At 38.1% G+C, this 23,369-nt stretch overlaps 1 protein-coding gene across 1 annotated transcript in view; it reads right to left on the reverse strand.

The window, feature by feature from the left end:
- The window catches only part of LOC150085745 (lateral signaling target protein 2 homolog), a 430,079-nt gene that overhangs the window by 291,007 nt on the left and 115,703 nt on the right, over positions 1–23,369 (reverse strand). The window contains 1 exon segment of the mRNA XM_090374675.1: positions 8,147–8,236. Coding sequence (XP_090230801.1) covers positions 8,147–8,236 — 90 coding nt within the window.

Genomic DNA, 23,369 nt, shown 5'->3' on the forward strand with positions numbered 1-23,369 from the left:
CTTCATCCCCTAAGGAGTTTTTATCCCCGAGTGAATGAAGGGAACTAGAAATTTCAAGAAAATTAACCCTATTTTTCTTCATTCGGCAAACGGCTACTCTGTCAGTGCAAGACAAGTGATAAGAGAAGTGAAATTACATTTGCAGCTCGAAATGAAATTCAGGCATCCAAACATGACACTTTATGGTGAATTTTTCCGGCGTGTGTGTACGATAATGAAAAGAGAATTTTTCACTTGAAATTTTTTTGATGGCATCAAATGCATATCAAGAAAATATTGAAATATTCAGTAACAATTCAAATTTGTGGAAACAATCCATTACACGTAGTTTTTTCTTTGTTTGCACAAAAGGTGAGATGCATGCGAAGTTCCTTCGATATCAGTTTTCCAAGTTTATAACACAGCAATCGATAGAAATATTTTCTAGAATATTTCGTTACAAGATAAAATATACATTCAGAAAATGTCTTGCACACCAATATTGTTGGCTACAACAATTACATAAAGCAATAAAGCAAAATATCGTTAGAAACTCAAAAAGGGTAAAATATTGTAAAAAGGCAATAATGCAAAATATTGTTCCCTAAAACAATTACAGTAAATTTAGCAAATTTTTTTTTTTTTTTTTTTTTTAAATCAAATGAGCATTGTGTGTTATCAGTTTTACAACAGTTTTCTTTTTCCTCATTTCCAGTGTGGCTTCCATTAGATAAATTTCCTTGATTTTGTTAGTAGACACAATACATATTGAAGAAAGGAAATACAATATTTTTGTTTTTGAAAAACAATTCGTTGCAATTGTTTTGTACAACAATTACATAAAGCTATAATGCAAAATAGCGTTCGAAAGTAAAAATGCAAAATATCATTCCCTAAAACAATTACAGCAAAGCAAAGTGGTTTTTTTTTTTTTTTGGTATTTTTTAATGAAATGTGCACTGGACCAAAATCGGACTTATTAGAATCAGCATCCTAGGATGAAGCTGACTTTTTACAACTTCAGCATCTGTGATGGAATGTTGTGCATACCAAAATTGTTGGCTACAGCAATAACGTAAAGCAACAAAGCAAAACATTGTAACAGAGCTATAATGCAAAATATTATTAGAAGGTAAAAATGCAATATATATCTTTTTTTTATATTTCAAATGCACATTGTGTTATTAGTTTTATGCCAGTTTTTTTTCCTGTTTCCATCGTGGCTTCCAATAGATGAATTTTCTTGATTTTGTCTTAGCAGACACAAAACATACACCAATGAGCCAAAACATTATGACCACCTACCTAATTTGATATTGGTCCTCCACGAGCAGCCAAAACAGCTTGTTTTGGCTGCTCGTGGACACTACAAGATTTCTAAATGTGTCTTGTGGTATCTGATACCAACACGTAACCAGCAGATCGGAGTTGCTGTTCCAACACAAATCACAGATGCTCGATGGGATTGATGTCTGGGGAATTTGGAGGCCAGGGCAATACCTTGAAGTCTTCCTCATTTTCCGTGAACCAGTCTTGAACAATCTCGGCAATGTGGCATGGCACATTATCCTGCTGAAAGACGGCACTGCCAGAGGGGAAGACCGTTGCCATTAAAGGGTGTACCTGGTCAGCAATGATGTTTAGGTAGGTGGTAGACGTCAGAATGACTGGACCCAGGGTATCCCAGCAGAACATGGCCGAAAGCATGACACCGCTGCCACCGGCTTACTTTTGTCCCATGGTGCGTCCATGCACCATCACTTCCCCAGGTAAAAGATGCACACGTACCAGTCGTCCACATGGTACAACAGGAAACGTGATTCGTCAGACCAGACCAACTTCTTCCAATCACCCAAGGTCCAGTTTCGATGCTTGCGTGCCCGTTGTAAGCGCTGTCGCCAGTGAACAGTAGTTAGCATAGGCACTCAGAACAGCCTGTGGCTACGCAGCCCATTTTCAGCAGGGTTCTATGTACTGTGTGTTGTGACACATTACTCCCGTCACCAACATTCCAATTACCAGCGATTTCCAGTACAGTCGCCTCTCTGTTGCCATGGACCATCTGGGAGAGCATTCACTCACCTGAAGCATTGATGAGCCGTGGTCATCCAATACCTCGGCAGCAGTTCGTGGGTGTCACCTACCTCGGACCACTTTTGGTAGGTACTAACGATGGCAGACCATAAGCACCACACCAGCCGTGCCATTTCGGATATACTCTGACCGAGTCGTCACGCAATTATAATTTGGCATTTGTCAAACTTGCTTAAGTCCATTGCCTTTCCCATCTGAAGAACAACAGTAACAGTGATTAATGAAGCTCAGAATCAGGTATTTTTTATATCATGTCCCAACCCACACATGCATTGTAGTTCACATGCAGTTGCTTCAATTTGTGACTCTATTGTCGGGGAAACGGGAAACATATTTTGCAAAAAGTAGAGATGGAACAGGACCAGTGTATTCTGCCAGGGGCAAAGGTTGATGACGTTGTAGGGCAGATATCATCCTTTAAGGGCACAAAGGGTGATATTGTTGTACATGTTGGCACTAATGATATTAAGAGTAGGAGACCGGCAGAATTACTTAACAAGTACAAGACAATGCTGAAAAAAAGCCGTGAGTTAGGGTTGAATTTAAAAGTGTCTGCAATTCTGCCCAAACACGATAGGAGGGAGTATATGATGAGAGCCGTGTCGATCAATTCGGCACGGGAAAGATTGTGCAAGGCTCAAGGGGTAAAATTTTTTCAGCTTGGTCTGTGCTTGTTAAAAGGAGAGACTGCTTCTACAGGGATGGAATACACTTAAATAGAAAGTGTGCAAGAATGTTTGCTATCGAGGCAATTCAGGTGGGTCGGAAAACTGCTAGCTTCAGGGGATAAACAGAATAATAGATTAACAGTTGCCGCTGGTAGAGGTGAAAGTAATTCTTGCACTGCTTCTATTGGAATGAGCAGCAGCCTGGAAAACAAGATGCAGGGTGTTTCAAAGACGGCTGGGAGTCACTGCGGTACAAGTAAACACATGGGTTGTGTTAGGGCAGCTAAGAATAGAAACAAGTGCATGTATACTTGCATATACCCCAATGCTAGGAGCTTAGTATATCAAGTTGATGAATTTGAGGTGTTCGTCAAAACATCAAAGGCAGATATTATTGGGATATCAGAGACGTGGTGTCACACAGATGTAAGGAATGCAGAACTGGAATTTGGGGAGTACAATGTGTGCAGGAAGTTAGACAGGATAGGAAGGGAGGAGAGGTTATGCTATTAGTTAAGAAACACATAAAATCCAAGAAAGTGCAGCCAGTCAACATCACTGGACAGTGCAGTGTCGAGTCAGTTTGGTGTGACATAATCATTGGGAGATCAAAATTGGGAGTAGGAGTGTGTTATAGGTATAATGACTCTGATGGGTATAATAAAAAACAGTACAGGGAAATGGAGTGGGCCAGTAAATCAGAGTCTTATATAATGGGGAATTTTAATTTCCCGGAAAATGACTGGAATTTGTGGGTTGGTCACTCACATGCTAGCAAGGATTTTATGGATTTATTGGATGATTGTTTTCTACATCAGCATGTTCGGGAGGCAAATAGAGGGAGTAATACCCTTGATCTGATTATCAGTAGTGATTCTTCATGCATTAAGAATCTGCAGATAAAGGAACCACTAGGGGCAGTGATCGGAGTGTGCTGAAGTGGGATTTACTCAAAGAGGCAACTACCATCAGGGGTAAAGGAATGGTTTTTGCTTTCGTAAAGGCAACTATGGTGGTCTGAGACAGTATTTAAATTCTATATGGTGGGACCAACTGATGATGTAACAAACAGCAAATTCAAAATGGGAGGCATTCAAAGAATTAATATTAGAAACTACTAGGCTTTACATACCAACTAAGAAATATTGTTTAAGTTTTAGACCTAAATGGATGTCAGATGAACTAATGAGACATGTGGCAGAGAAGAAAAATGCATGGGATACATATAAATAAATGCATGTGGTGGAAGCCTATAATAGATATAAGCAGGTCTGTAACCAAGTCACAAAGGAGATTAGGCAGGCAAAGGCAGATAAGAAATCTTTGGCAAAGGATGCAAAGAAAAACAGCAAAGAGTTCTTTACCTATGTAAACTCGAGAAGTAAAGGGACGAATCAGATTATTCCAGTGGATATTGATGGTTCAACTGTTGATGATCCTGCTCCATTTAGTTGGCTAACAAACTAAATGAGTATTTTGCATCTACATTCACACATGAGGAGTTATTCAGGGAAAAGAATGTCAGAGGTGAATTAAACTCTGGCAGTGAGCTAGATGATTTTGTAATAACTGAGAGGAAAGAGGAAGAGAATTTGTTGAAGATAAACATAAAAAAAAGTCACCTGGGGTGAATGGGATCTATCCAGTTATATTAAAGGAGGCAGCAAAGGAAGTAAGCTAACCCTTAGCCATAATTATGAGAGCTTCCTTGTACTCAGGGGAGGTACCCATGGACTGGAGATGTGCAAATGTGACCACAATCCACAAAGGAGGATCAAAGGGAGAGACAGGCAATTATAGACCTGTTAGTTTAACTTCTGTTCCAGGAAATTTAATGGAGGCACTGGTTAAAGAAGCACTACAGGATCATCTCGAGACTTCAGTTATATCTCGGACACAGCATGGTTTTGTTAAGGGGAAGTCTTGTCTGACCAATTTGATTGGATACTATGATGTGGTCACAAAGGAACTGGATGCAGAGAATAACTTTGATATATATCTTCATCTTAGAAAGGCTTTTGATACTGTTGCACATGGAAGACTGCTGCACAAACTGGAGCAGTGTGGCATTGGATGCAAATTGCTGCTATGAATAAAGGGATGGTTGAGTGTGAGAAGACAGAGTGGTAATCAATGAACACTGCACTTCGTTGATTAATGTTATTAGTGGAGTTCCTCAGGGTTCAGTGTTGTTTTCAGTATTTATAAATGATATTGATGATGGTATATCAGGCTTAATGTCCAAGTTTGTAGACGATGCAGTTGGCAGGGTTGTTAAGGACACTAATGACAGTATGCTGCTGCAACAGGATCTAGAAAAGTTGAGCAGATGGGCTGAGAGGAGGCAATTGACAACTGTAAAGTACTACATATGGGAAGCAGTAACCCCAGAATAACGTATCAACTCTGTGGTACTACACTGACAGTGGTAGAGAATGAAAAGGACCTGGGGGTAATTGTGCAGACAGATATGAAGTTTTCTGAGTAGTGCAGATGGTCTGCAAGACACTCATGGTGTCTTGTCAATGATATACAGGAATTTTTCTAGCAGGGATAAGGAGGTGATTATCCCCATGTATGAGGCGTTGGTCAGGCCATACCTTGAGTACTGTATATACAGGTCTGGAGGCCTCATTTTAAGAAGGATGTAGAGCTTTTGGAACATGTACAGAGAAGGACAACAAGATTAGTGAATGGAACGACCGGTTGCTGTTACGAAGAAAGACTAGTTTTGCAGATTACATTGTCTGGAGACTAGGCGCCTGCGAGGTTATCTGATTGAGGTGTATAAAGCCTTGAATGGTTTGAGCATGCTCAATGCTGATGGGATTCTTCCTCTTGCTCAGAATAATCACCTGATAGGGCATAAATTCAAATTGAGGAAAGAAAGTTGTAGGATAGATGTGCGGAAGTTTGCCTTTAGCCAGCGGGTAGTTCATTGGTGGAACAGATTTCCATCTTTTGTTGTGGAAGTTGATAGCCTAAATAAATTTAAAGGTGAACTGGACAAGTATTTGGAACGAACAGAGGGGTGAAATGGGAGCGGGTCTTTTTTTTTTTTTTTTTTTTGGCTGATGCTGCATAAGCTTGATTTCTTGTATCGTATGCCTCTACTAATGCTAATGCTAATTTGCATAATGACTCACTGGTCATAATGTTTTGGCTCATTATTGTATTGAATAAAAGAAATACGATATTTTTGTTTTTCAAAAACAATTTGCTGCAATTCTTTCATACAAAAATTACATAAAGCAATAAAGCAAAATAATGTAACAGAGCTATAATGCAAAATACTGTTCAAAAGTAATGAGGCTCAAATGTTTCTTTTCCAAGAAAATTGCTCATATTTTTATTTTCTCCTTGTATCACCTTGGTAATGCTAATGACATAAGCTTGACCAATCAATTATGGTTCCGTGTTTGTTGATTTGTTTTTGCGAGTGGTGCCACGATGATTCGCAAAATTCTAACGAATGCAGCGATGCATTATATAATCAAAGTGAATGGTCGCTATTTTTTGCAGTCATAATTACATAAAATGATATGTGATTGTACATTCTTTCTACAATTTAAAGGCACGAAATCAAAGAATATACTTCTGTTTATGTATATTGAGAGTTTCAATAATAATGTAAATGTAAAATATTGTAATAAGGCAATAATGCAAAATATTGTTCCCTGAAACAATTACAGTAAAGCAAAGTGTTGTTTTTTTTTTATCAATTTTGTAAATTGAGTAGAAATTATAGAAATTAGTTTTGTTTTCAAGGGGGAAATTTTCAAGTTATGGTTAAAAATCTAGTTTGGGGGGGGGGGGGGTGGCAGACTATGACCGGGTTAACCTGTGATGCTGGATTTTGGCTTCTCCTAAATACTTAGGTTATATGTGTAACCTTAAAAACTGTAATTTTCAAAATATCCAGGATATTCTGGCATACAGATGTCAGATTTACAAGAGTCTACTATACATATGTGCTACATTCTAGCATCTAGTGTCTACAGATTCTGGCATCCTGCATCTAGATGAATTAGATTTTTAAATTATCATAAATGTGAAAATTATTGAATTTCAGAAGAATAAATAATCACTCTTTAAATATCAGATTGTGGGGAGGGGAGAAATAAAGACATACGCACATTACACATTTTGATTTATAATCTAAGAATTCAAAAGGCATCTAAAGGATAAAAAATATGAAATTTGTTAAATTTTAAAATATATAAAATGGTGTAGATAGACAACTCTTAAATGAAAAACTACAATAGTAATGTAAAGAGCATCATTTCATCTCTATCTCATATTGTGCTCATTCTTCACAACAAGTTACCATGTCTTCTCTATTACAGAAGTGTTACTTATTCGAGGTAGTGCAATACATGACAACTCGTTGTGAAGGATGAGCACAATATGAGATACAGATGAAATGATACCCTTTACATGACTATTGTAGTTTTTCGTTTAAGAGTTGTCCATGCTGTATCTACACCGATATTATACAGATAATTATAACTCTTAAAATAGTATGCCTAGTTGCATTTAGTCTTACTTAAAAGTTTAGCATATTGTGGGATTATTTTCACAACTGGGTTGTCATGTCTGCAATACCAAGGTACCTGCCCACCCACCAATGAAAAGCCAACAAGATTTGAAACAGTGCCTTCTGGGTGGTGGTGCCCACTGAGAATAAGTAACAATAGTCTTCTCTATTAGTGAAACACTACTTATTAAGGTAGTGCAATACATGGCAACTCGATGTGAACGATGAGCACAATATGAGATACAGATGAAATGATGCCCTTTACACTACTATCGTAGTTTTTCATTGAAGAGTTGTCTATGGTTAATTATAACTCTTAAAATATTATGCCTAGTTGCATTTAATCTTACTTAAACATTAAATTTTATAAGAATAACTCAGCACTCCTTATGGGGGGGGGATGAGAAACAGAAATATTTTAAAAACTGTAAAATGCAGATCCTAAAACAAGGGTAGCGAACCCATGGCGAGGGGAATTCAGAGCATCCCAAAAAAATTTCAAACTTCGAAACAACATTACTCCAGGAATCCACCTTGAGTCGTGACTTGTGCATGCCTATTTTCTGTGCAAGGCATGTAGCGACATCACACCATTCAATAAATAGTTGTATTAATGCAGTCATTTGTTTGAAATCTGATTGGTGAGACATACTAACGAAATTGTAGCAAAATTTTGGATACCGCCTTCAGAGGGGCACGCAAGGATAGTTTTTTAATAAAAGACTTAGCCAATTTTGGCACACACCCTTAGAAAGGTTCACCACCCCTGTACTAGAATAGAACACTCAATATGTGTGAAAAAAATTCACAAAGGTAAATAACTATATTTCTAGAATAATTTAAGAAAATATTTTAATTTTTTACTTACCAAACAATTGCCAGCCTTGGAATAGTAAACATTAAAGAGGGATCATAATCATCTACCATATCTTGAGTAACCAGTCCATTTTTTAAACATCTATGAATTGTAAAAACAAAACTGTAAAGACTGAACATTAAGAAAAATGTCTTGTTGATTATACAATATACACTTGCAATTATAACCAATTTCTTAGAGGATAAATGAAGATGGTAAGACAAGTTAACAGAAAAATTTAAAAAGGAAATCAGCAGGGAAAAAAATAACTACATACACACACACACACCTACATATGTTCAGGGAAAATGGTGGTTGGTTGGGGGGGGGGAAAGAAGGGTAATTAGTTTATCTGATGATATGGATCAAAGTAATGTTTGGACTTACACATGAATTCTTGTTTGTTGCCACAACAGCTGATTTTGATAAGATGTTCTGAGGGTAGCAATGTATCAAATGAGAGGGAAGATAAAGCTTGGGATATAAACCTAAATAATTTCAAGGGGTGCAGGGTACTAAACTGTAGAAGATTACTTTGTCTCAACTGTGTCTACAGTAATACAGATACCAGACCATTCATCCAGCAAGCCTGGGACCGGAGGTGACTAGGATTTCTGGATTTTACGGTTTTCTGGACCAGGGCTTAATATATACTTAAAATATAAAATAAACAATAAAAAGTAAAGAAATAAATTGCATTTAACAGATACAAATCAATACAATTCTAGAGCAGGTCTGTTTAATCAATATTAATCCACTAATCTTCCATCTGAAGGTAATTCAACATCTGGGGTGACAGGTATTGGAGGTTGAAGGTTGAGGCTCAAGCTCAGGCTGAACTTTACTTGAAAGTTTCTGGTTGATCTTTGGAAATATGTCCTGCAGATTCTGTTCATTCATATACTTTGGTTTTTTTTATTGAAAACCTCTTGTATTTTATACATTAATGTTATATGCTGCTCATTGATGAAGCTTTTTTGCTCCATTTCCTGAATCAGTTCCTCAGTCAGGCCGATGCACCTATCTATAGACACTTTCACTTCTTTCATGCACTGTCATCACCATCGTCATCATCGCTCTCATTTGATTTGTTGTTATAAGCATTCACTACCATATCTACAATCACTATCAGTAAGTTGGAGCACAACCGGAGCATCACAATCAATGTTTATACACTCTTGTATAGTCCCTTCATCAAGTGACTTGGCTACTTCACGTGACAAACATTTTGAATAAGCCAATAAATTCTTCACTATTTCTTTCTCATCAGACATACGAAAACCACAAAAATCAGGTTCATCATGATCATCACCATCAAGAAATAAGTTAGATGGCCATAGTTTATGCCAGCAGTTTATCAAAGTATCCTTGGGTGCATTGTCCCAGGACTTTGCTACACTCCAAAGTGCATCTTTAACATTAAATGCTTTCTGAAATTCTTTTATCCCTGTACCTTTGTTGCAAGTGTCTAGTATTTTCCACAGAAATACATCCCTGTACCTGCATTTGAACGCACAAAGAATGCCTTGGTCTAAAGGCTGAATTTCCGAAGTACAATTGGGATGCAAGTAAACAGCACATACATTATTCTCGACTATAACTTCATAAGGAGGGTGTGCGGAACAGTTATCAAGCACCAAAATTATTTTGCAGTCATCAGGTAGTCCCACAGATTTACAATGAGCCCTGGCATCAGGCACAAAGTTCTTTAGAAACCAATCAGTGAAAATCTGTGTTGTGCTTATTTGCCTTAAAAATCACAGGAAACGCCCTGACTCCCTAAAATGCCCTAGGATTCTGATTTTACCCAACAGTGCATAATTTGCACTTGTTGGTGCCACCTGCAACGAAATATGTAAGAATCATAAGTCATTCCCTGGAATCCTTATACCTTGCTGGCACTGATTCATCTTGTGTTACATATGATTTCCTAAGTATGTAATGCCAGAATAAAAAGAAAAAGTTTTGTCTGCATTGTCCACCTGTTCAGCTGACAGTCCCTCATCAGAAACCAATTTGGAAAATTCATCTAAATGCGCCTCTGCAGCATTGTGGTCTGCAGAAGCCTTTTCTCCACAAATCTTCAGCTTGCAAATGCCTTTGTTTAAATCTGTTGAACCACCCAGATGAATATTCACATGGAGTTGTCAAATTTAATTCCTCGTGAAAAAAAAAGTTTAGCTTGGGCCATTAAAATGGAATGATCAAGTGGAAACTTTTCACTCCGACGCTGCCTAATCCATTCAAACAACACTCTGTCCACTTCTACACTCTTCGACTGGTGTGACTCTTCGCTTGTCCATTAATTTACGCACATCACTATCACTGTAGAATTTAAGTATCTGTTCTTGATATCATTGATAGTAGATTCTCCTCACTCAAATGCTGCATTGAAGCACCTTTATCAAGTCTCATAAGTAACTCTACTTTCTTCAATATACTGAGCGAAAAATTAATCACATAAATGTAGAGGGGCAGGTGTACACAGCAGCTGTCATAGTCATACTGAAACTGACATGCAATTGACTGCTACGATTCATGCTCGCTATATTCCGCACCTGCATGTTGTCAAAAAACAGCCCGCCAGATTCAAAACTAGCCACTTTCAAAAATATCTGGTTTTCTGGAAGCCAGATAAATGGTCCGGTACCTGTATCAGGAGTGTTGTCAATAAAATGGCTAAATTTGAACACCTAGTTAGAACAACTAATTCTGATATAATAGGACTAACAGAAATGTGGTGCCACCCGGAAATTGGTGATGAGTTCCAATTTTTTTTTTTTTTTTTTGATTTGGTAGTTGTTGGCGCATCGGCTTCTGTGGCCATATTGCACCTCCCAAGGTTTTTGCAGTACTTTGATCCAAGCCCGAGGCGGGAATCGAACACGCGACCTTTGGGTTGCCGGGCAGGTACTTTACCCACTCGGCTAGCCCAGTCGGCAAGTTCCAATCTGGAATGTATAATGTATTTAGGAAAGACAGGAGGATAGAAAGGGTGGAGGTGTCATGCTTCTTAACAAAGCAGCCTGAGCACAAAAGGAGTTTTTGCCAAGATGTTATGCCTGCCAGCATAGATTCTGTATGTTGTGAGGTAGTTAGAAACAAAGCAACCATGAGAGTGGGAGTTTACACTGTTCAGAAAAATTTTTCATGTATGTGAATACAACAAAGAAGAAAGCTAATTAGATTGGACCCTTGTGCACTGTTTGTGGCAAAAGTCTTAGATAACCCAGCTGATAAATTGCAGATAATTTGAATAGGTACTTTACATCAGTCTTTACTGATGAAAAACTCTTCATACTGAGAAGATGACAGACCAAAAGACTGGGAAGAAAATGACAAGTCTTTACATGCAGATGGAATGGGTAGGCAAGCATGAACGTTTTCTTAAGGGTGACTTTAATCTGCTCCAGACTGGTTGGCATAAGAGGGAGGAAAACTCAAGATGGGGAAAATCTCTTTTTAAATAAACCAGATGATCATTATTTGTACCAGAATTTGGAGAAAGTACTAGGGGTGAGAATAACCTTGACATCATCATTACTAATGACTCAGATGACATCATAGGGTTTTAAGTACAGGAACCATTGTCAAGTGATCATGCAATCGTCAGTTGAAAGATGAAAAAAGGCATTGCAATAGTTAACATTAGCAGAGCCATACGTAGTTAGCAATAGTAGAGGTATACAGCTTCAACCAAAAAAAAAAAAAAATGCATTTCACAAATCCATTTACTCAAAATGTTTGTCTAGTTCTGCCTTAAATTTATTTAAGCTGTCAACTTCTACAAATTCAAATGGAATTTTGTTCCAGCAATCAAACATCTCCTGGCTAAAGGCAAATTTCTGCACTTCTATTCTACAACTGTCTTTCCTCAATTTGAATAAATTCAAATTGAGGAAAGGCAATTAACCTGGTGATTAATCTGAGCGAGAGGAATAATCCCACCAGCAGTGAACTTGCTCAACCCATTCAAAGCCTTATACATCACAATCAGATCACCTCGCATGTGCCTAATATCTAGAAATTGTAATTTGAAAAACTTAGGTCATTCTTCGTAAGAGCAACCCTTTGTTCCATTCACCAATCTTGTTCCCCTTCTCTGTACTCATTCCAGCAGTTCTACATTATTCCTGAAATGAGGCCTCGAAACCTATATACATTACTCAAGGTGTGGCCTGACCATTGCCTTATACAAGGGGATAATCGCCTCCTTATCACTGCTAGAAAAATTCCTGTATATCATTGACAAGACACCATTACCTGCTCTTGCAGCCTGTCTGACTGAACAATTACGCCCAAATTACAACTTTCTGAAAGTGATAAAGCCCAAGAAACCTATAGGTAAAAAGAAATCCAAAGAAAAAATTAGCCAAGAAACACTTGTCATGATGAACCGAAGACAACAAATGAAGAGCAAGATAAACACTGACAAGAACAAAACTGAGTATACTGAGTTATGCAAAGCCATTAGAAAGAGAATAAGAGAGGACATAAAAAGATTTAACTCAAGAAAAGTAGAACAGGCATTAAGGGAAAACAAAGGACTTAAATCAGCAGCCATGAACAGTAATACAGAAAGACAAATGATAATGAAACTGAAAAATACCAATGGTGTACTTATAAATAGCAGAGAAGGCATAATTCAAACAGCAGAAGACTACTATAGAGAATTATACAAGGAGCAAGGGAATGATGCCAGCAGTGGGGAAGATGGATCGCAAATTAGTAACACATACGACATACCTGAAATCCTTCCTGATGAGGTAGGACATGCGTTGAAGAAAATGAAGAATCAGAAAGCCCTGGGGGAAGATGAAGTTACTGTAGAGTTGTTAAAATTGGGAGGAAGAGACATGACACAAAAACTGGCAAGACTCTTCACAAAATGCATTAGAAAAGGTGTGATGCCTAAGGAGTGGAATAATGCAATCATAGTTCTGCTGCATAAGAAAGGAGATAAATCAGAAATTGGAAATTATAGACCAATTATCTTGTTATCCCACATTTACAAGTTGTTCACAAGGGTCATTACTAACAGATTAGAAAAAATACTTGATGAGAATCAACTGAAAGAGCAAGTTGCTTTAGGACAGGAATCTCAACTATGGATCACCTTCAAGTAATATCACAGCTAATGGAGAAAGCAAATGAATATAAAACACCATTATGCCTGGCATTTGTGGATTATGAAAAGGCATTTGACTCCATACAGCATAAGACAATGTTTTGGGCACTGGAAAGACAAGGCATACATACTCCATATGTTGTTGTAGGCATCTCTGTAGCCAGGTGGGAAGGAGCAGCAGTGCGTAGCACACGCTTCTTGATTAGACCGGGGTTCGAGCCTGTCACCACCAAATACGGAGGATGCGCAAAGGTCAGGGAATGACCACCGCATATCCAGGAGCAATATGGCCTTAGTTGCTAATGATCCTAAAAACCAAATAACAAATAACAAACTAAGGCGCATTTAGGGCTAGAGCCTCAAGAGCCCCAAATAACAAACCCCATATGTTATGATTTTGAAGAAAATATATATTAGAATGCTACCTCCTTTATTAGACTAGACAAAGACAGTAAGAAATTTAAAATGGAGAGTACCTAAACCATTTACGATTTGCAGATGACATTGTGGTCATAAGCCATGATCCCAAAGAATTAGAGGAAAATCTTAATCAGTTACACAGAGTTAGTAAGGATTTTGGACTAAAGATGAATATGGCTAAAACAAAAGTAATGATGAACACGTATGCCACAGAAAGGAAAATTATGATTGAAGGAGCAGTACTTGAAAAGGTGGAATCATATACTTATCTGGGACACTGCATCATTGCATCACCCGACATCTAACCCGAGGCTGTCCCCAGGTCTCCATCCTGGGGCCAGCTGTCTGGAATATGATACTCGACGACTGGCTCCTGAGGGACTACCCACACACTACTCAGCTTTCTTATGCCGACGACATGGTTATCATCATTGAGGGCCCCACCCGCGCCACCATAGAAACCCAGGCCACGGTTGTTTTCTCTGCTCTGTCCGTATGGGCCACTGAAAATAAACTCAGTCTCTACTGAGAAGAGCAAAACCCTCCTATTAAAAGGCAAACTGGACTTCTCCAGACCTCCTACCATACGTTTTAATGGCCGCCCACTGAAAAACTACCGATCGGTGAAGTACCTGGGAGTAATTTTGGACGACAGGAGAACTTTCATCCCCCATATCCAAGCTATCAAAGAAAAGATAAAAAATTACATCACTATGTTAGCATGTTTTACCCGCAAGGACTGGGGTCTTAAAGGACCAACTCAACGCCTTTTATACTCAGTAGTATTTATACCAATTGTCACATATGGAGCTGCAGTTTGGTACCACCGAATGACTTTAGTGCATGCTGAATGTAAAATTCGGCAAATTCAATGACTTATGCTACTACAAATGACCCGCGCATGTAGAACGACATCAACTGCTGCCCTACAGCTACTAACAGGCCGCCTCCCTTTGGACCTCCACGTCGCTTTTATCGGATTCTCTAATGCAATTAAGAAGAATAAGGAAGCTGAATTCCTCACTATTCAAACCCGTACCGATATGGACATCAAACAGGAACATAAACGTGTGTGGCTAGAATTGATAAACTTATGGCAAACCCACTGGAATAACTCCACAACTGGTGCAACTACTAAACTTTTCCTTCCTGAGGTACCCTACATCAACAAACAACGTTCCACTTGGTTCTTCCCTAACGTCTATGCTTCCTTCCTATTAACTGGCCACGGGTCCTTCAAGAGACGCCTTCTAGAGTTCGGCCTAGTCGAGGATGCCCTCTGTACCTATGGAGAACCTGAAGACTGGGATCACGTGATGCACTCATGCAACGTATACTTAGATCTAAGAATCCAACTACTCCTAGACCTCCACACTACATCACTTCGGCCAGAAACCAAGTTATTGGAATCTAATGATACCTTCCGTGCACTGACCAGTTATGCCAACGAGGTCTTTCGTCGTCGCAGGCATCACCTGCAACTCCCGAACACTACTCCTGGATAACCTCCTCTAGACAGCAACTGATAACCAGCACCGGAAACTTCCAGACATGAAACTGCAAATGGCGGCCAGCCCTGTCGACGCCGCTCCATGATTCTCCATTGTGATGATCCTGGACTCTTTAATTTGAACTTTACCTATTCTCTTCTTCCTTCCTACCCACAGTCTTTCTCCAGGACTCCCACAACTGCACCTAGCACTCTTCCTGCTCCGTTTCGCCTGGGAGGATGCCTACGCTCTGTCATCCTTGCTATCTTGTCTGTCTTCCACTTTCCTGTCTCTTCTCTGCTCTTTCCTTGGCCTTCCCCACTCTCGCTCCTGCAAGAGTGTGGACGGCCCGTCAGATGTCTTTTACTCCCTGGTCCGGCTCCTCGTGCCAGTGGACGGATGCTGGGAGGCTCCTTCGTACCTCCCAGTAACGAAGAGGCCAGTCAAACAACACAAACAAAACACTATTCACACATAACCCACACTGACTGGCTTTGCTATGTTAACAGAGTATTTAACACGGATTTGTGGGAAACCACGGGAACCGCATAACAAAAAACACTATGTCCACTATGTCCACACTTATCTGGGACAAGTCATTAGCTGTAATAATGATAAATGGCTGGAAGTCAAGAGAAGAATAAATTTTGGATAGATAGCTTCAGGAAATATAGTCACATACTGAGGAGAAATATCCCAATTTGTCTTAAACATAAAATAATGAACCAATGTATACTCCCCACCATGACTTATGAAAGTGAAACTTGGGCACTCAACAAAAGAATGGAAGAGAAGCTGAGAACTACACAGCGAAGAATGTAACAAATTATATTGGGAATCAGACAGTTAGATAAGAAGAGAAATACGTGGATTAGGCAGGAAACTCAAGTAAAGGACATTCTTATCAAAACTAAAGAACTAAAATGGTCTTGGGCAGGACACATAGCTCGAAGACATGATGACAGATGGACTAAGAAAATAACAGAATGGTACCCAAGAGGAGCTAGAAGAAAACCTGGAAAACAATGACTGAGATGGACAGATGAAATTCATGAGTCTGTGGGTAGTAAATGGATGGCCATTGCACAAAACAGAAGGAACTGGAAAGCTGCTGGAGAGGCCTTCATCCTGCAGTGGATTGAAAATGATGATATAAAATCTACAGCAGTAACACTCAAGAGAATAGCTACATTAACTCTAGCAATAGCAGGAAAACTATGAAAACCACTTAAACAAAGTGAAGAGAAAGTAGTAACAAATATCCTTAACTCTAGAAAATACTAAAAATAAATTAACTACTGCCCATGGAACAAATATAGGTATAACCTTTCAAACAAGTATATAATATGCTCTGTGCACAGAGCCAGCTATTTATATATGTAGAAGTTATCCGGAACACACACACACACTTAAATTTAGTAATAAATTTAAAAATTTAATAATTAGCATTCTTCATTTATATGCCTTTACTTCATATCTTGAACTGTTGGTTCAATATTTGTTTGAATTATACACACACAGTCAATTCTGGTTGATTTTATAGCTGGTCATTGTAATCAGCCACATAATAAAAAATGAAAATCCAAATATTATAATGTATATGATTTCTGCCTCTTATGATCATACTGCTATATACTGTTATCATTTTTTATTTTAATTAGAAAAAAAATATCTTCCAGAACATCCAAAATTATGTATAAGTCAGAAATTTGTCAATTGTTTACAACCCTGATCACGACAAATGTTTACAACCTCTATTTGTATGAAACAGGTACCTTTTAACTTCTAATTACTGCCACATGTCTAGCCTTCAGGAAAAGCAGCAGAGTGCCTATAAACAAAGTGAACAATAAAGAAAAAAGATGTTTTTGCTGTTTTTTACAATTCGGGGAAAGGAGCAATCTAACCCACTATTGTAATATTTTACAGCCATGTATGACAAGTTACTGGTATTTAATTGAACTGTCCAGACATTTGAATCTTTCCTGAAAGTAATCACATGACCTCACAATGCATATGTGCAGTACTGTATTACTGTCTGCATTTCGTGAATAGACTTGAATTTCATTTGCAATTGACACCCGTCAAGAATTAAACTTAGAATAGAAATTTAGCAGAAACATACAGAGATTGAGTGTGAGTGAAAAGAACAAAATTCTATGTGCTTACGATGCCTTACCTAAGTATAGTTAGAGATTTTTTTTTGGGTTTTTTTTTTTTTTTTTTTAGGAGCATTAGCAGCTAAGGCCATATTGCTCTGGGGATATGCGGTGGTCATTTCTTGACCTTTCCGCATCCTCTGTATTTGGTGGTGACGGGCTCGAACCCCGGTCTAATCGAGAAGCGTGTGCTATGCACTGCTGCTCCTTCCCACCTGGCTACGGAGGCGCCTTATAGTTAGAGAGAAGCTGCATTAAAACTATTTCACGGCCTGTGAAACACCTTGTGTAAACTTTTAAAGAATAGAAAATTGCATGAGTTAGGAGTAACTGAGAATGACAATTTGAACAAGAAGAGATGTGAAAAGAACGGGAACTTGTGAAAGAAACATTTCTGAGATGTAACACGTGCAAGATAAAAAAATGCTCCATCAGTAGAAATATCCTATGCATAAAGACAAAAGAATCTGCAAATGAACTGAGTGTAAACAATGTTAAGTCTACAGGTGGGTGTCTAAGCAGGTGGAGAGAGAGAGAGAGAGAAAATTTTGTACAAATAACTTCATGGAGAAAAATCACTGGAATACAGGTTCAGCACAAAAATGGGTGGAAAATGTCTTTTGATTTAATGGAAGAATTTAGTCAAGACTGCATTTTAAAAAGTGATGTAACCGGTGTTTATTTTAGAGCAATGCCCAAGGATACTTTATTATTTAGAAATTAACATAGCGACTTCTTACATATAATACGAAACACAAAACAAAAAAAAAAAAAAAAATATGCTTTTTGTAATTGGGAAAAGTAAATATACTCATGTCTTCAGAGGGACAAAGCCCTACCAGTTCAATATAAGAGCAACACATATGTATGGATGACAACTCAAATTTTCATTGCCTTTCTGAATGAATGGAACAGAGAATTATTGCAAGTCAGTAAAAAAAAATTTACCTTACCTTAGATAACTGTCCCGCTCATCCAACGTGCAGCTGAACAACATAAAACTCTTATTTCTTCCAGCGAATACAACATCCATAGTGCAACCTTTGGATCATGGAATCAAAGGTTTTCAAAACACTGTACAGAAGTACAATGCAACAAAAAAATACTGCAAAAAGTAAAGTGAGCGATGATGCTCAAACTAAGGACACAGCAAATTAACTTATTAAGATACATGCATATAATGGCTAGTGCATGGATTTAATTTCCGAGCAAACAATCAAAAACTTTTTGTAAAGCCAGAATTATTCAGCCTAGTGTTGTGATAAATACTGAAGAAAGCAGGTGCAGTGCCAACAGAGTAATTCAAGTTTAAATCCAGTAATCCATTTAATATTACTCAATTTTGACAACTGTGTGAAATTTGATGAAAATCTTTAAAACAACAGGTGATCTGTCAGTCAAGGATATATTCAATGGAATTATATCAGATAAATGTGACACAGAGGAAAATAAAATTCTGATAACAAAGATATCGAGGTCCAGAGAGTTATGCCAACAACCAGAGAAATTAGGAAATCTTCTGAAGTGTTACAGAGTACACTGGAACTTTAAATTATTGTATAGGTTACAAGAACATACTGAAAATTTAAATGATAAGGATTTTAAAAAAAACAAACATTTGAGAAAAATAAATTTTACAAATAGGTCGGTACGTTTATAATGTGTTTTTGTATTAATTGTTTTTTTTTTCTTTGTTTTTTTTTTTTATTTTTTTGTATACAGTGAAACCCCTCTATTGTGGACACTAGTGGAGCAGAAGAAAATGTCTGCTATAGGAAAGTGTCTGCTTTGATGAGATCAGTGTACATTTAGTCAGTTTCAATAATTCAGGTAAATGAAATTCACTGTAACAGGTTACCTAACACAAGACTTTTATTGCTTATCATTATACCCTTTTGTTTCAATTAACTTATAAATAATAATAATTAATTTTAAATAAATAACAAACTTCTGTTTGTGTTATTTATTATAAAACATCATTAACTTTTAGTAAAAAATGAATATAAATTGCTTTGTTTAGAGTATTTATTTTCATTGTGAAATTTTCATTAGATCACTTACTAGTTTTACTTCTTTTCATCATTTTTTGCTCATATAGAATAGCCGAGTGGGCAGGAGCGGGAGTGCAGTAGCACACGCTCTTTGAGTAGACCGGGGTTCAAGCCCCTGCCTGCTGAATACGGTCGATCTGCCAACCCGCACTGGACCAGCGTGGTAGATTATGGTCCATTTCCCTCAACATGAATTGTTGAGGAGGCTTCCATCCTGCAGTGGGTTGATAATGGCTGCACTTTACTTTTTTACTCTAATGCATCAGCATATTTTTTGAATTCCGGATCGTGCTGTTTTTCTTCCTTTTCAGGTTCTTCATCTGCCTATACCTCCACAATTTCTTCATTGTTCATAAATTCACTCACAATGTCTTTTATTCAGTGTTTATGCTTTCCACCACTACATACATTAGAAACATATTCTTTATCGCTCGGTGAAAAATTTCCAAGTATCCACAGCAAACCATTAAGTAGAGAGATGAATCAGCTGCATCTGCAAAATCACCATCAACACTGACTAATACTCAAATCAAATTATGCTTTGGGAAAGCAGTTTTTAATTGTACAGTGGCTCAGTGTATTCCATGATGTACTAATCCAGATTATAGCTTGTAGTACATCTATACCTTTGCAAAGTTCTGAACAACTTTTTTATTCATCAAGTTTAGAAATCAGGTGTTTAAGAATCATTTGTTGATATTTCATCTTAAAGTTTGCAATTTTTCCTTGATTTAGTGGTTGGGAAGTGGATGTAATGTTGGGAGACAAAATCAACATTTCAATATTATTCAGTTTAATGTGTGGGTGATATGTGGCACTGTTAAGAAATAAAATAACTTTTCTGTTCCGGCTAATCATTCTTTTATCCAACTAGATCAGCCATTCTGTCATTATCTCCCTAGTTATTCAAGCTATATTGCTTGACTTCCAATGTTCATTGAGTTTGCTCAATCCACACCTTTAAAACACCTTGCTTTCATAGATTATGAGGTATTTAATCCAAATTCCCACCATGCTTGTACACAAATTTGGAAGTGTCTGCAATTCTGCCCAGACATGAATTTTTTTTTTTTTTTTTTTTTTTTATGAGAACCCCAAACACGAGAGGTATTAGAACCTATAGTACTTAGTACCGTGTTTGGGTTGGAGGTTGAGAAGACGAAAGAAGATATTTGTTGACATTGGACTTGAACTTCTGTAGATTGTAATTTTCAGGAAATACGTATGAAGGGAGGTTGTTCCAGAAAACAGCACTTGAATGAATAAATGAGGAAGATGAAAAGTTAGTTCTGTGGGTTTGAAGTTGGACAGTAAATGGATGTTGGCTGGTGGCGGCACGTGTTCGGACTGTTTTGAGAGAGCGGGAATTATAGAAGCCAATTCAGAAGAACAGCGCCCATGGAAGTATCTGTAGAAGAGGCATGCAGCAGAAACAGTACTTCTATGAGAAAGCGAGTGGAGAGACTCTGTTAGAGATGAATCATTAATTAACCTAACTGCCCTCTTCTGAATGGAATCAAGAAGCCTGAGAGAGGTTTTGGGGGCACCACCCCAGATGTGGGAACAATATTCCATGGCAGGGCGGATTTGCGATTTATACAGAGTGAGCAGCTGTTTGGAAGAAAAGTAACGCCGAGAGCAAAAGAGAAAACCAAGTTTTTTAGATGCAGAGGAAGCAATATTTGTAATATGCTTGTGCCAAGAGAGATTAGAAGTCAGGGTAATCCCCAAAAGAGATATATCATTTTGCCTAGAAATCGGAGTGTCACTAAAGATAAGCATAGGAGCAGAAGAATCCTTTTTGCGAGATATAAGACAAGACTGAGTTTTAGAAGGGTTGAAATCAACTAAGTTGTCTTTGCCCCACTGGAGAATTACCTGAAGATCGGCATTTAAGGAATTGGCAGCAGATTTTCGAGAACTTGAAGCTGATTGAGCAGGACAAGGTTTCTCAAAATGGAAAGTTGAATGCAATGTGCTATCATCGGCAAAACTATGGATAGGATTTCCAGTCAATGGAAGAAGGTCATTGATATACAAGAGGAAAAGAGTGGGGGAAAGAACTCAACCTTGGGGGACACCGGCATTACTGGAGAAGTTAGAAGACAGAGAGCCATCTACCATCACCCTCAGTGAGCGATCAGAGAGAAAACTGGATAACCAATTACTAAAAACAGATGGCAAACCATAAGATGGAAGCTTATTTAGAAGACCTTTGTGCCAAACACGATCAAAAGCCTTTGAGATGTCAAGAGCAACTACTTGTGTTTCACCGAACCTTTCCATTGAATTAGTCCATAAATGGGTAACATAAGCCAGAATATCACCAGTGGATCGACACTGACGGAATCCATACTGGCGATCGTTGATCAGACGGAAGGTTTCTAGGTAGTTTCAGGGTTGGCGGTTAATTGATTTCTCCATTACTTTAGAAAGAGTAGAAGTAATTGCAATGGGACGATAATTGGATGGGAGGGATTTGTCACCCTTTTTAGGAACTGGCTGGATATGAGCAAATTTCCAAGCAGAAGGAAAAACACCTTTGGAATAAGAAAGTGAAAAAAGGCGGCAAAGAATAGGAGTAAGTTCAGGGGCACAGGTTTTGAGAACAAGTGGAGAAATACCATCAGGACCTGGAGCTTTCTTAGCATCAAGATTCATCAAAATCCTTCTGATATCCTTTTGACGGAAGACCACAGGAGGCATTGAATGGAGCGTGTTAGGAATGGTGGGAGGTGTTTTACCAAGATCATTAATACATGATAGGAGGGAATACATGATGAGAGCCTTGTCAATCAATTCGGCCCTGGAGGGAATGTGCAAGGCTCAAGGGGTAGAATTTTTTTCAGCGTGGTCTGTGCTTGTTAACAGGAGAGACTGCTTCTACTGGGATGGGATACACTTAATTAGAAAGGGTACAAGAATATTTGCTGATGCTATCGAGGCAGTGTTAGGTGGGTCGGAAAACTGCTAGCCTGGGGAGATTCACAGACTAAAAGGTTAAAAGTAGCCACAGGGTGATTCTTGCACAACTTCTATTAGAATAAGTAGCGAACTGGAGGGAGGGGTGATGGGGGTTTCGGGGACTGATGGCAGTCATCGTGAAACCGGTGGGTATATGGGATGTGTTAGGGTAACTAATAATAAGGATAGGTACATGTATACTTGCATGTATACCAATGCTAGAAGTATAGTAAATAAATTTGATGAATTTGAAGTGTTGGTCAAGACATCAAAGGTGGATATTGTTGGGATAGCAGAGACATGGTGTCACACAGATATAAGGAATGCAGAACTGGAATTTTGGGAGTACAATGTGTACAGAAAGGATAGACAGGATAGGAAGGGAGGAGGTGTTATGCTGTTAATTAAGAAAAACATAAAATCAAAACATGTGCATTCAGTTGATATAGATCAGGGGGTCACCAAACTACGGCCCCCAGGCCAGATCCAGCCCGCATAGTCTGTTCATCCGGCCCGCCCCACCCCACACTGTGCTACTTCTATCAGATCCTACCTGGCTATCAAAATTGTCATTTTTGGTTAACATACATCTCACATGAATGAATTGAATTTAAAACTTCAAGGAAAGGACAACTTTACCTGTGACCTTTACCAAATCATTAAAGGATTTCGAAGAAAGCTATTACTTTTTGAAGCACAACTAGAAAGAGGGGATTTCTCTCATTTTCAATGTTTCAAAGCATTTCTTGCTGAAATTGGACAAAATATCAATCTCGAGTTTCCAAAGAAAATTATTAATGACTTAAAAAGCATTTTTGGAAAGATTTTCAGACCTCAATACAATTGAGAGTGATATTCTTTTGTTTCAAAATCCATTTCATTGTAACGTTGATGACGTGCCAGTCAAAATACAGTTAGAGATCACTGATTTACAAGCAAATGACCTATTGAAAGAGAAACACAGAGAAGGAAATGTTGTAGAATTTTATCGCTGCTTATCTGATAATGAGTTTTCAAAATTAA

This window comes from Mastigoproctus giganteus, chromosome 5, assembly GCF_048544385.1.
Source record: "Mastigoproctus giganteus isolate SK-2022 chromosome 5, ASM4854438v1, whole genome shotgun sequence".
In the NCBI taxonomy this organism is placed as follows: Eukaryota; Metazoa; Arthropoda; class Arachnida; order Uropygi; family Thelyphonidae; genus Mastigoproctus; species Mastigoproctus giganteus.